Source organism: Gordionus sp. m RMFG-2023, chromosome 3, assembly GCF_954871325.1.
Source record: "Gordionus sp. m RMFG-2023 chromosome 3, tfGorSpeb1-WG-v2, whole genome shotgun sequence".
Classification (NCBI taxonomy): Eukaryota; Metazoa; Nematomorpha; class Gordioida; order Chordodea; family Parachordodidae; genus Gordionus; species Gordionus sp. m RMFG-2023.
This window is the reverse complement of record NC_088777.1, coordinates 22,679,365-22,695,367: the sequence shown is the minus strand read 5'-3', so window position 1 is coordinate 22,695,367 and position 16,003 is coordinate 22,679,365. Positions and strand designations below refer to the sequence as shown.

The 16,003-nt window shown below is 24.7% G+C and overlaps 1 protein-coding gene across 3 annotated transcripts in view; it reads right to left on the bottom strand.

Annotated features, from left to right (window-relative positions):
* Positions 1 to 12,779, bottom strand: part of LOC135927347 (alpha-centractin-like) — a 28,770-nt gene extending 15,991 nt beyond the window's left edge. For all 3 annotated transcript variants that reach the window (XM_065463315.1, XM_065463314.1, XM_065463316.1), the window contains exons 1-8: positions 12,691 to 12,779; positions 12,584 to 12,648; positions 12,468 to 12,543; positions 12,305 to 12,430; positions 12,141 to 12,265; positions 11,983 to 12,101; positions 5,303 to 5,400; positions 4,973 to 5,065 (exon numbers count right to left, since the gene is read on the bottom strand). In XM_065463315.1, coding sequence (XP_065319387.1) covers positions 4,973 to 5,065; positions 5,303 to 5,400; positions 11,983 to 12,101; positions 12,141 to 12,265; positions 12,305 to 12,430; positions 12,468 to 12,543; positions 12,584 to 12,648; positions 12,691 to 12,732 — 744 coding nt within the window. In that variant the 5' untranslated portion in view covers positions 12,733 to 12,779. The remainder of the gene's footprint in view (positions 1 to 4,972; positions 5,066 to 5,302; positions 5,401 to 11,982; positions 12,102 to 12,140; positions 12,266 to 12,304; positions 12,431 to 12,467; positions 12,544 to 12,583; positions 12,649 to 12,690) is intronic.
* Between the last annotated feature and the right edge of the window lie 3,224 nt (positions 12,780 to 16,003).

Genomic DNA, 16,003 nt, shown 5'->3' with positions numbered 1-16,003 from the left:
TGTAAGTCTATTTAATATCGCCGGGGTGGCCTAATGGGTAAGATGTAGGCTTGGAAACACGAGTATGAACAAGGACGCGGGTTCAATCCTGGTAAGAACCATAAAAACTTTCAAGTTTTTCTTCGATGACTGAAAAAGAACTCTAGGGATATAAAAGGAGCTCCGAAAGTAATCAAAAATAAAGATGGGAAATTGATAATAAAGGAAAAAGAAATAATGAATAGATGGAAAGAATATTTTCAGGAGCTTCTCAACTATTGCATCTCGATGAACACTCCCCTTGTCAAAACCTTGTACACAACCTATAACGGAACAAGAAATAATCACATGCCTCAAGCATATGAAAAACAACAAAGCTAGGGGTCCAGACGATATTCCAATAGAAAGCCTTAAAGCACTAGGAGATGATGGAATACATCTCCTCACAAATCTGTACAATAAAATACTTGGAAATGAAGAGGTTCCCCAAAAATGGAGGAAGAGCTATCTAGTTCCTATCTTCAAAAATAAAGGGGATCCACACAATTGTCAAAATTACAGGGGCATAAAACTAATGTCACACTGTCTAAAACTATACGAAAAAATAATAGAAAAAAGATTAAGAGATATAATAGAAAAGGAGAGACACAGTTTGGCTTTATGCCTGGAAGATCAACAACCGATGCTATCCATGCAATTAGGCAAATGAGTGAAAAATACAGAGAAAAGAACAAAAAGCTACACATGGTCTTTCTCGATCTAGAAAAGGCCTTCGATAGAATCCCAAGAAAACTTATCTGGTGGGCGCTACGCCACAAAAAAGTTCCCGAAAAATATATAAGAATAATACAGGATATGTATATGGGACATACAACAATGGTCCGTAGCACAACAGGTACTTCAGCAGACTTCACAATAGCCGAAGGAGTTCATCAAGGGTCGGCTCTCAGCCCACTTCTCTTTATACCTCAAACAGTCCCGTGGAATATGATATTTGCAGTTGATATTGTGATACTTGCCGAATCCAAGGATGAAATGAAAGAAAGATTAGTAAGTTGGATAAATATCCTAGAAAAGCAGGGGCTAAAAGTATATAGAGAAAAAACGGAGTATATGATGATAGGAGGAGATGAAACAGAGAGTAATGATATAAATGAATGGCAGATATCGACAATTAAAAGCTGCAAATAGAGCTCCACTATACAAACAAACGGCACAATAGAAAAAGAGATAAAGAATAAGATTAATCAAGGGTGGTTAAAGTGGAGATCTTTATCTGGAGTGCTATTTGACAAAAGAATCCCACACAAATTAAAGGGAAAAATCTACAGTACCAACTATTCTATATAGTTCGGAAACATGGCCAACCAAAGAATCAGACGAGAGAAGTCTACAAACTATGGAGATGAGAATGCTGAGGATGATTGCTGGGTTAACAAGAAAGGATAAGGTGCGCAGTACAAGAATACTAAATAGTTTAAAGGTAGTGCCCATTAAGACTAAGTTAATGGTAAACAGACTTAGGTGGTATGGGCACACAATGAGAAGGCCTATGAACTACATAGGAAATAAAGTTGAAAGTTTGGAAGTTATGGGCAAACGTAAAATGGGGCCATAAAGTTAGAGCCAATATAAAGAAGTATAAAATAGATAAAAGAGATTGTATGAATAACATAAAGTGGAGAGAGATGTTGAAGGAGCTTACCACCAGAAAAGGTGAAAGCTAAAGAGAAGAAAAAAAAAAAAAAGTCTATTTAATATAAAACGCATAAATAAAAGTATAAAAATAAATCATTTAATGAAATGTAGTTAATTTATTTAAGCTGAAAATTTATAGTAAGATTTATTATCATTTAAAAAAACAGATTTAGAAGAATATTCATTACAAATGCCATTCTTTAATCATATTTTCTATTTTGCATTATGAATAATAATATTGTTAACTAACATTATTTTAATAATAAATAATTTATAATGACTTAAATGAATATTAGAATTTTGAATTTAAAAAAACTATATGATTATAAATAAAAAATTATACTGATCATTAAAATATTGTTGACATTTTATTTATTATCATTTAAATTCTATGATTCAAGATTTTTTTAAAAGATAAAAAAATAACCATATTATAATATAAATGAATGTAAAATTGGTTCAATTAAGCTTTTTTTCTGATATATTCATCATCATATAGTATATTAGTATCTATTAAATGGTTCGGGAAAAGTCAAAAATTAGATATTCATATTATAAAAAAATCAATCAATTTGTAAACTTGAAGATTGTGGTATAGTTTTAACTGCTGACCATGCTGCAAATCTCGAGCGACATATAGAAAGGTTCCACGATAGGGAATTCAAATTATTTTAAAAAGAAAGAAAATTTGACTATTAAAGAAACTTAAATAACGAAAAATGCAAATCAGTATAATACAATCCAAAATGCTTTTAAGGCCAAAACTACTACAATATAAATTAATATCAATAAAGAAACTTTAATCCGCTCCTGCATCGAGTAAATAACAGTTCACGAAAGACCAATGAAATCAATTGACGAACGATAAAATATTTCGAAATATTATAAACCCAATAATTATAGTTTGGGTGGAAATTTAACTATCAATTCGGAAAATATATACAAACAATATTTTAAAAAATGGCGTTTGATTTTTCGCAAAATAAAAGGAAATATACCAAACCTTATTTCGTTAACAACTAGATAGGATAGGTCCATATTGGGGATCAACATTCAATTAATAAATAGCGGAAAAATAAAATTAAGAACTCTATGCATGAGAGAGATAAAAGAACGACACACATTAGAATCTTAAAAAAATTTATTAAGATATTCTAAAAGAATGAATAAGAATTGAGCAAATTTACACGATAACCACAGATAATGCAGCAAATATGATTAAATTAATTAAGCTATTAATACAAGATGAAGAAGATGCTAGGCTTAACGTTTATTTAAATACTGATGATATAGATAATGATAATTTAAATATAACAATGATATAATTGATGATGAAAATAAAGAGCCTTTTAATATTGAAAATATTAATCTACCTAATGCCAGATCCATATTAATGGGTTAGATGTGCCTCACATACATTTCAATTAACAATTAGTGATTGCATTAAAAATTCAAATGAAATTGTGATTATCAAGAAACATATGCGAAAAAATAAGAAATCAGACAACAATGGATTCTGTCCAAATAAAATTTGAAAAAAACAGATTGTTGCACAAGATGGAACTCAATCTATTTAATGTTGGAGAGATTACTAGAGTTAAAAAACTTTTGCTAAGAAATATCGCTCCAAAGCAATGATCGCGAAAAATGTTTATCAGAGAATGAATTGAAAATAATTAGCGTTATATTAAAAGCTTTATATCCAGTTTATATTTTGACAAAATATATACAAAGTGAACAATTGACAAATGGGCGATTTTTATGCCGCGTGGATCAAATGTATCATGCAAACGAGCAAAGTAGAAACTCCGCCAGACTTTTCGTTTCTATGAGAAATAAATTTGAAAAATGACTTTTTTATTGCTCAGCTATATATCTCGACCCAAGATATAATATATTTTTAAAATTGAAGAAAAGAAATCGCCAAAAGACATCTTTCTAAAACTTGGAACTTATACAAAATTTTAGTAATCAGAATATTGAAATTATAGATACTATGTCTACTTGTTCACATTCGAAAGATAATTTAGATGATGATTTTGAATATTTATTAAAGTCGCGTGAAAGCCTTAATAAGAATAATACAGGGCATAGAAAATTATAATAAATGTATAGAAATAGAATATATAATTCGGTCATTTGATAATATAGAGAGATTAAAAAAAGATACTAATCTTTTGAATTATTGGGAAAATGTTAGTATACCAAATCTTTATAAGTTAGCTATAACTGTGCTGGCAATTTCAGCTATGCAGGTATCAGTAAAAAAAGTATTTTCTAGCCCAAAGTTTATACTCTCGCAGAACTAAATTAAATTCCAAAATATTAGTAAATATTTTAGTTATCCGTTCTAATTCTCTTTTTAAACATAAATAGTATAAATTTCATTATATTTATGAGGTATTTTATTCCTCATTGTATTTGCGCATGTTAGTCTTTATATTATTTATTTATGAAATAAAAATAATTAATTTGTCTGATTTATATTTACTAAGTTTAATAAAAATATTTATTAGATAATCATGGTTAAATTAAATTAGAATTTATAAAAATATAAACTAAAAAGATTTTTTTAAAAAAACAAATCTATAAAAACCGGAACAAACCGAAAAGAACCTTTATAAATTATAAACCGAAATGATATGAATTTTTTTTAAAAAAACAGAAATGGAACGAAACCTTTATACAATTTTAAACTAAAAACCGAAACGAACCGACTATACTTAACGGTGCGAAACCCTGTTACAAAGAGGACATGTGAAAGGAAAAACGATATTGCAGATAATATGAGGACAATTTTTTTTATAAACAATAACATTTCTCCTTTAATATATTTTTTTTAATTTATAAATTTTTGATAAGTGATTTAGAATATAATTTTTAAATTTCAATAATTTCTTCACAAGTAAAATTTTCACCATCTTTTTAATTCAAAAATAAATTGATCATTCTCTATTTTACTTATAAAAAATATCTAAGATAATGATTATTTTTTAATGTACAATTATTATTTTATTTTAAGAAATGTATCTAATATATTAGAGGATGAATAACACATGCTCTGATCATTTAGACTGTTTAAGAGCTACCTTTTTTTAAATTTAGGCTAAAAAATATTTTTAATAAATTGAGGTGTTCAATTAAAACCATATAAATTTTTATAAATTAAGGATTGCTCAAATTGTGAAAAAATTTAGGTTGCCCCGACGTCAATTATTATAAATCAATTTAAATTTGTGAATATCGGAAATCAGGGAAAAAATATATAAGATATCAATCATATTAAAAATAAAACCTCAATTGTATTTCCGTCTGGAAGCAAATATTGAGCTTTAATAGTATTAATTTTTTCTTCTTGTTGGGGACTTAATGCAAGGTAACAGATTTTCTAAAAAAAGTGTAAAATCTTTAATAAATAATTAAAATATAGTTATTATGGTTATGTATAACCCGCTTATAGGCTTCTCAGTCAGGGGATAACTAGACCCAAATCTGGGGCAGCAGATATTTCAAAAATTATAACCACTGTAAGAAACTATTTGTTAATGTTACAATATCTTACTTAGCTAATTTTATTAAAATTCCACATTTTTATTTTTTAAATTATATATAATTAAAAGAATACTTCTTTTATATTTTTGACAACTTCCATTTCAGATGAGGTGTGAAAATTTAATCCTTCTTTTCTAAGTAACTGACGTAGATAGCGCGTGATATCACGACCTTGATCAAATAAAACAATTGATATCTTTAAAATATATGTGAATCTGCTTATTTATTAGAGCTGAAGATATTACTCTGAAAAAATAACATCGGTATATCTACGTTACTATAAAAATCTTTAAATTGATGTTACTTTTAAAAAGCGTACATCTTGTGTTACTTTTAAAAAAAATAACGCCGTTACTTTACTTTTTTAAAAAATATTGAAACTGTTAATATGAAAAGATTTCGCATAAATTGTTTTTCTTTTATTTCAACAGTCGATATTATATATTTATTATATAAATCCCAAAATTTAAATAAATAAATATGACACATAATTTTTATCATTATTATAATATTATGATTCCTATAAATATATTGATAATTTTTAATAACAATTATTTCCAATTTTCCTTAGATAAACAAGATCATCTCTCAGCACTTTTTTTCAGTACTCACTCGCAATCAATAGAATGGCAGGGGAATATGTTTATAAAAAAGGTATATCATTGGAAAATGTTTAAGGTTTTCCAAAAATGTATATTTATTCTTAAAAAATTTTGATAGTTCATCTCATTAGACATATCTTTATAAATAAAAATTATTTTTATCAACATTATCTTTCTTCAAAAAAGATATTAAATATCGTTTCTTTTCTTCGTTTGTTCTTTAGAGCAATGAAGATAATTCACAATTAATATTATCTTCACTAGAACTATTCTCTAATTTAATTTAAGAAATCCAATAGATCAATAAAAATAACAGCTGAAAGAAGAATGATATGAGATACACATATAATTTGTTTTAACAATGTTTTAAACATTAAACAATAATAAAATAAAAATGATGGTAAAGGTAATTACTTTTTCTAAACAACAACGCCATTACCTGATTTTTTGTAGTGCATCACTGTAAATTACTAATAAAATAATTAATATCTTCTGAATAAATAAAGGTATAAATATAAACAATAATATTAATTATATTTTTTTAAAAAAAGGTCTAGCTTTTATAAAACTTGGGAGCGTTAGTTAGCACCTTTCTATAATAAGGTCGAGAGACAAATATTAGTAAATAAATTGTTTAAAAATAAAATAAATAAAATTGTAATTTGATATATAATAGAGCATTTGATTTGGCAAATGAGTTTATACTATTCCTTCTCAAATTAAAAATCATTCATTGGCATATGGCTTGAGGGGTTACCGTTGGCAGAGTTGGGTAGGTCCTACAGAAAAAGAATCTAGATACAGATACAGATTCTTTATAAAAAAATGAATCTTAGATACAGATACTAGTATCTTTTTCAAAATATCAAAAAAATACAAGATAAAAGATACTTGTATTTTTTACTAAATTAGAGTATCTCAAATACAAGATACTTTTAAATTATCATTAACAATTAAATGAATAGTTTATAAAATACAGTTTTTATTATTTATTTATGAAGAACATAGCATACACAAACACATATAAGAATGAATATTTGCAATAATTAATAAAATATTTATTAATGAATTAAATTGATTTAATAAAATATATAATAAAATTTGCATTTTTTAAATTTTTTATGGTGATAAAACTATAATTTTTTGGAAAACTTGCATAACTTTTTTAGAAGTAACTATTAATCTAAGATGTTGTATTTATTATTTCCAAAAATATTTTAATATATATTCAAAATTTTAGATCTCAAATTTTAATATGTTCTGAAATATAGCTAATCAAAATTTGGGGTAAAATAGATTCCACCTTTGTAGTTAAGGGATTTTTTTCCACCTTTGTAGTGAAGGGTTAAAAAAATTCTTTTATTTAATAATAAAATTGGCCTTATTATTAAAAAAGATTTAAAATAAATAGGGTGTTCCTTTCTATTTTTATAAAAAAACTTTTAAAATACTAAGGGGTGTTATGCATTTGCATTGTTTAGAAAAAATTATTTAGAAAAATAACAAAAAGAAAAAGAAAAATATCAGATCGGTTTTTTACAGGTATCGACCCGATCTGATATATGCTAGATATTGGTGCTGATCCGATATTTCAGCCCTATATCCAACCCACTTCACAGGAACTAATTAACTGCTTTTATTTAGCAATAAAACATAAATCAAAACTTGGGCACACAGATTCCTATAAAAGATTCAGATAGCTGTAATATAATCCTCCAACACATCTGCAATCTATGCAGCTTCCATGCAGCAGTAAATACTTGCACTCCACTACTAGTATTCAAAGATAAATGTAGACATTCATGCCATTGGGTCCTTAACTCTAATTCATAAAGACCTTTCGTCAGTTTATATTCCCATTACTTTCAGCAGGACTTAACATATCAGATATAAAAGGCCCAACGGTCAGAGTTGGGCAGTACCGCGAATACTTGTATCTAAGATACAAGATCCTTTTGTATCTTGTACTCAGTATCTTATTGACATTTTTAATAAGATACTAGTATCTGTATCTAAGATCCTTTATGATTCTTTTTAATATTCATGTTTAAAACATTTACATATCACACAATGTAACTTTATTTTCTTTGTGAAATCTTGTATTATTTTCTTTATTTTTTCCCTCTATATTTTAAATATATTGATAACCAAAATTAGTTGGAAATTTTACATGTCACAAAGATAGATAAATTAAAAATAACAACACCAAAACTAAATAAGAGAAGGATATATTTTACATGTAATATTTTTTAATTAGTAGAATGTTTAACAATCATAGTAGTGAAGATGAAATTATGGAGATAGGTTCTCCTGAATCAAATCCGAATCTTAAAATTCTAGATGGAAAATTTTATAAAGTAATTCATGTGAAAAAGAATAAGGTATAAGCTGAATGTCAAAATTCCACAAGTAAAAAAGTTATTAAAAGTTCAACAAACTCCTCTATAAACTTTGTTAAACATATTAAAGTATATTATACATTTTTATTTTATAATTATTAACATAATAATACCTATACTTAAGTCCCTCTTAGATAATTGTTATTAAATTTTTTTATAAAAGATGGTTGATTATCAAATTAAAATAATTTTGGATATATATTTTTTATCGATGCCACTTTTTGGAGGCCGATCCGATATTCCTGATATTAAGTTAATATCAGCCGATTACCGATCCGATATCATATCTAATTTTGTATTCTGTAAAGATACCAATGGTTTTAATTTTTAATATACTTTTTATTAGTATAACATCTATAATTTAACTATACATAACTTATGTCATTTAAATATATTATAATGATCAGTTATAGTTTATATTCAATTCAATTGCAATTCTAAAAGTATATAAAATATTTTTATTGTTAAATCACTTTTATATAATAAGTAATAACATTAATCTATATACATAATAAATTATATTATGAAATTTGAAATAAATATTTAAAATAATATTTAACATTAATATATCGAAGATTTATTTTTAGAAATACCAATATTTCCAATTTATCAGAGGTCAGCTTGCGGTGATAGTAACTGTCAATATCACCAGCTTAACTAAGAACAGATTCTGAAGAGAATATTGCACACTTTTATTAACAGAATTCCCCCCAAAAATAACAATATGGCAGAATGTTTATTAATTAATTATTATTATTAAAAAAATATACATAAAAATGATTTTCGATTTTATTTATAAAAATAAATGATTTTAGATATAAATTTTTTTAAAAATTTTTATAACATTTTATTTTTGTTAAAGAAGCCCATTTATATCGGATCAAATTTTATAATATTGGCTGATAACCGATATTTTAAAATGAATGAAATCGGCCTGATCTGATAAAAAATATTGGCACATCCCTAATATATTTTATATATAATTATTTTAGCAAGTTCTTATTAGAGGAAATATTTAAGCTACAATTGATATATAACATTAGATAATTTTAAAAGGCTCTTAATAAAATAATTATAATAAGGTAGAATTTAACTTTATTAGATACTTTATTTATGATATAAGTAAAATTATATTACAGTATTTATTTACAAAATTTAATCAATTTAAAATGCATTAAAGAAAATTGTTATGTATTTAATAATTATAATATAATTTTGTACATTATTTTCATATTTTTTATATATAATTAATGATTTTGCAAGAATTATATAAAAAAATTTGAAAAGAGATTTTAATGATATTTATATATATGATATTACAAACACAATAATTAATAAGTCATATTAGACAATAAACTAATTTAAAAAATACATAAATATCACAAACAAGTAATGATAAATACTTATTTAAGATAATGAATAAAACTAGTATATTTTTTTTAGAGATGCCATTTAGCCATATACTCCGAATATAAGCTATATTTAAAACAACACAAAAAATAACCTGCAAATTTTAATAAATCATTTGATTTAATTTTTTTTCTTTTTTGCGAATTTTTAACTCCCATTAAATATACTACTCTCCCTTCCCTGTTTAAGCTATTAATGGGCAAAATTAATATTAAAATCCCTGAATAAACTAATTATATAAATTTTATAAAAAAAATATCAAATATTAAAAAAAATATTAATCATCAAATATGTAAATTTTTGTAATAACATTCACGACAAAATGTACGCATTTGATCTTTACAAATGAATTTTGAACAATTTAAACAAATAAATGTTGTTTTTATGTCCTTCATTCTTGGACAATCATAACATCTTCCCTTTTTATTTGATGGAATATGTTTTTCATCAGTTATATTGAGAACATCCTACATGCTAGGGTTCTCAGATCTGCTGATCATATATAGAATTATCAGTTCCATTGCCAATAATTTTATAAATTTTTAGATTCGATAAATTATTAGCTTTCTAAACTATCAGTTCATTTATTATTGATATATTTATTATAGTATAAAAAATGGTGAATAGCCATCTGGATTTCCTGAATATATAATATATGGAGGATAGTTGATCAACTGTATCAACTCCAGTTTTTGTTAAATTATAAAAAGTTATAATTTCTGGTTTTTTAAACTCAACAGTTTACATCAATTTTGTTATCATAATGTAGTGTGTAGAAAGCAACACTATATTCTTATACTTTGGTATGTATGAAACTACAATTGTATTTTCTCGAAATGCAAATTAACTAAATTTATATCTCTAATCATCACCTGACTCACAATATACATAAAATGTTATAAATATCAAATATTAAATAGACAATACTTCAACTTGATGATATTAAATTTTCCATATGCATCTTTTATAGTATTTATCTCCACAAGAAAAAAAAATAGTATAAAATTTTGGGTCACAATTTAACAATGAAAAATTTAAAAATAAAAATTTATTTTCAATTGTAATATATTAGTTTGTAATATACAATAATATTAATTAATAAAAAAATTTGGGAAAAAAAAATACCGTAATTACAAAGGTGGGACCTATACTACCCCAAGCTCAACAAATTGCAAATATTTTAAAAAATATCAAATCAATTATCTTGAAATTTGATAGACTTGTTTTTATAACAAAATAATTAACTACTATAAAAACCAGGTCAAATTATCTTCAGGATTTTTAATTACCAAGATTATAAAAGCCATGGGGTATTATTTACCCCACCTTTGTAGTGAAGGGTTAAATATGGTATCTGAATTATAGAAATATTTTACAAAAGACAAAGATAATTTTGCAAAATGCATTATCTGCAGAATTCTAATTTCATGGGGAGGAATAATGAAAAATTTATTTAATACTGCCAATATCCGTAAACTTTCTTTAATTATTGTAGAAATATAAAAATTAAATGTACAATTCAATTTTTTTCATAAAAAATATTGATTTCTTAATTATATTTCAAAGGGGGTATATAAAAAATATATATAAATATTGGATTGGTTTTGAAAAAATATTGAGATCGGTGAAAAATATGTGGATCGGCACAGCCCTAGTTAGATATAATATAATATATATAATGTACTTATATTCAATTATAATCTGGAGTCAATTTGTAATTTTGCTTTTAATAACATTTTTTAGTTCTAAATATAATTTATAAAAATTAGGTTAGCTCTATATAAATAAAAAAATTAAAAACTTGGACACTGACCCATATATACCCTATGCTACTGATGCACAAAATACTATTCATAAGGGTTACCTATCTACGAGACTTTAATCAAAAGATGATTTCATTTCTTCAAAATTGAGGCTTGAATGTTTTTGGCAAAAACGTTTTAGCCATTTATTAGCTCTAATATTTTGAGCTTAACTATGTTTAATCATTAAAAAGTTTTTTCTAAAATATATACCTGTACTAACCTAGACAAAATTAAATATCTCTATACCACTAAATACACCCAATGAGTGTGGTTGCTTATCTAGGTCAAATGATAAAAATCAATGATAACATTTTATTTTATAGTAATAATTAAAATATGATTTTGTTGAGTACTGCTTTTGCATAGAGAATGTAAGGTTAATTTAACAAAAAAACAAGGAGTTGATCTTTAAAAAAAATTACAGCAAGAAAATGAAGCTAGCCCTTTTTGAAAAGTTAAGAGACATAGCTAATTCCTTTTAAAAAGAAGCATTGTCACTGAGATAAATATATTTCAAAGTATATCATTAAAAATCACCTGCAATTTCTGACCTAAATATACTATGCGGCATGGCAAAACCCTCATATATTGGGACCACGTGTGTTACTCCATCTCCTGAATCAATAACAACACCAGTTGTTCTTCCAGAAGAATATCTATAAGAAATTTAAAACTATTAAATAGAATATAATTACAAGCTAAGTACAGCTTGTATAGATATAAATAATGCTGGAACGTTAAAAGTTTCAAAAAATATTTCTGCTGCCTTTTCTCTATTTTTTTGAGGATTAAGAGGAGCTTCTGTTAATAAAATAGGATGCTAAAATATATCTAGACTTTATTTTAAATGGTTAATTACTTCTTCAGATGTAATTTGCAATTGTTCCTTAGAAAATATGTATTGCCAAATTCTCTCCATATCATTCCAATCATTAACAATGCCATGCTCCATTGGATATTTTATATTCATTAGACCTCTATGTTCCTATGATAGGTTATATTAATTTTTAACGAATAATAACTTCTGCTTTTGGCCCGATAAATACATCTCCCTCCAAAGCTCCTGCCATAACCCTTACATGTTTAGGACGTCCAACACTAAATTATTGATTAAATGATGATAAATATACATTTTTACTAATTAGGAAAATAGCATTTTGGGATTTGATCTCCTGCAAAACCAGCTTTAATTATTCCTGACCCCTATAATAAATAAATATATGCATATTTACTAAAATAAGGAACATTATCAATAACTATTGGTTGATTAACTATTATAGAATCCATGCGGCTGTGAAACGAATAAACATATTGATATGTTGCTCAAAGAAATGATAAAATTATATTATGATTGACATTGTTTTTTTTTAAACTTTAATATGTCAAATTTTTACTAAATAACTATCAGTGGCATTGCTGAAGGGGCGCCCAGGGGCTCGAGCCCCCTGAAAAATTTAATAGCCCCCTGAAGCAAAAAAAAAATATTTTTAATTAAAAATTTTTTTATAATTGCTCCGCTGCATTCAAAGTGAAGATGGATCCGTTTTTTACATCCGTTCCGTAAAAAGTCAATCTCATTAAAAATGATATATATGTTCATAGTGCGTCCGTTCCGATACCTTCCGTCTTAAAAAAGGATCCAGCAAATTTTATAGAGCTTTATAACGTTACTTATAATTTTTTAAAAATGAAAATCAATATATATCATTTTTAATGAGATTGACTTTTGACGGAACGGATGTAAAAAACGGATCCATCTCCACTTTGAATGCAGCCTTAATATCCGCTTGAACTAAAAATAATTTTTTTTAATTGTCCCTTGAACGATTTCTTTTATAATTCTAGTGAGTAATATATAGATTTAATTTTATTATTAAAAATTAATAAAACCATCTAAATTTTTTTAAATGAATACTATTTTAATATATAAATTATATGTCCACTCTCTCAGCTTGCAATCAAATTCTGTGTTAAAAATATATCAATATCACTCACTAAATATTAATTTAGCATTAACAGTCGAAGCTTAATTGACTTTTATTATTTAAATTATTATATAACCTTAATTAAATAAATATAATCATTTTTTAATTGATAATTACAAATTTAATATTGTAATTAGCCGAGTTCAAAATCACTAATCAACTACATTTTCATTTATTTTTAAATTTAATTATCATGTCTCTTCCTACTATTATTTTCAAAGTCCAAATCCAAATGAGTATAAGATATTTATTTATAAAAAGTAAGTAGATAAATAGTTTATAATCCTTTATAATATATAATTATTTATAAAATATTAGGTAAAATGCCACTTTTACAGACATATTTGACAGTTATATAATATATTACAGTTAATAATTTTAAAATTTTAATAATAATGCTTTTGATAATAAATATAAGTAACAATTTGCATTCAATTATTTAATGCCATCTATTTAATAAATATATTATTAAAATTAAACTTCTTATTATTCATCCCACAATGGATGTAATAAATTAGATATCTTTTCTTCTCTTTTTTACGTGTTTTTATGCAAGCTATTTTTTTTCTTCTTTGAAAAACAGTTTTGAGTTAAATTTTTAATACGAATATATTTTTGATATATATACAATCAATTATTATTTTAAGATATAATAAACCAACTATAGGTGGTGCGACAATAATATATAAAATCTTAATTACTTTCATCATATCACTCTGGTTCTTATTTTATAGTTAAAAAATGTTTCATTTCTATTATGGCATCCTTGCCGTGTAAATAACTAAAAGCTTCAATATATTTGTATAATTTCTTCTAAAGATTTTTGCTCTTTTTGCTTTATCAGTTTATCTAACATAATTAATTCTATGGTTTACCATCGTGAGTGTCATGACCTTTTGTCAATGTAACTTGCTAAAATTATATAGCCTTATGTGGTTTTTATTATCAATTGAGGGGCATATGCATGAATTAATTAACCTTTTTATCACTTGTACTTATTTACGCAAAATTTTTTAATGTCAGCAATCGAAAATATTTTATAATGTAATAAATAGATTTTGTATTAAAAAAATATTATTTTTAGAAATTTATTGTATTGTTTTAATTATTTATATGCTAGTTTATTTTGTATGCAAAATATTATAAATGACAAAATAATTCAGAATAATTGTATAGAGTTAGCAAATTTTAAAAATGTATAATATATTAATATAAAAGCCGGCCGAATGCCGGGCAAAAGGGGGCCAATACCCGCAAATTTGGGTTTTTTTTAAGCTGAGCTCCCTGAGATTGTAAAGGCTAGCGACGCCCTTGATTACTATCATTCAGTATCAATATTTTAAGAAAATAGATTATTATAGAAGTTGTTTTGCAAAAAAAAAATTTTCAAAAGTACAAAATAATATAGTTGTAAAATATATTTATTAATTTCTTTCTAAATGCTTTATTACTTTTTGTAAAACACACACATATTTGCCATGGTTTATTTAATATTATAACATGGCTTAGTTTTATTTTCTTTATATTTTATTTAGTAAAATTAGAATGTATAATCACGTTAGAACAAGAAATGTAATGCATTATAAATTTATAATAATATATTTTCTAAATATTTTTTTTATATAAAATAAAATTTAAATATCAGAAAAAAGAAACTTTATAACAAAAATAAAACGTTAAACATAAAAAAATATAAAATGTAAGGTAGAATCAATGACATACATTGGGTAGAATCTACTTTTGAATAATGAAGTCTCCCAACACTTTTCATTTAAAACTTATGGTTCAAATAACATATTTAATACCACTTCATAGGCATAGCCAGGATTTTCTTAAGAGGGGGGGGGGAATTAAAAATTTTTGGTTTATTTATTAAAAGTAAGTAGACATATAGTTGATATTCTTAAATTATACAGAATTAGTTAAATACGGTAAAATATCACTTTTACAGACATATTTGACAGTTAGAGATATATTACAGTTAATATTATAACAAATTTAACTAATCAATGCTCTTGATAATAAATATAGCAACAATTTGCATTTAATTATTTAACGCCATCTATTTCAAATAATATTAAAAATTAATCTTCATATTATTCATCCCACAATGTTTTTAAATGATATTTTCTGATAACCTTATCAATATTTTATAGTTTTCTGTAAAATATATAATTCGCTATATTAGTATAATTATTTGATTGTCATATGGTAATTGATAAATAAAGATATACTGTAAATCTACGACATATAATAATCCACTGTTATTGTGCTTTAATTTTTTTATTTAATTTATGATTTAATTTTATCAATAGTTTTATAATTATATTTTACTTTAATTAATTACTCACTTTATAAAAAACTATATTTTATATATTATATTGTTTAGTAATTTTATGTATCTTTTATTAATCTTTATAATACATTTCCCTTTTGTCTTAAGATTTATCAATGGCTTATATTATATTTCTTAAAAAACATTTTTGGTTCATTTTTTTTATATATAAATGCTTTTTTCCAAAAATATATAAATTATGATAAATAGTTTTATATAAAAAATATCAACTTTTACA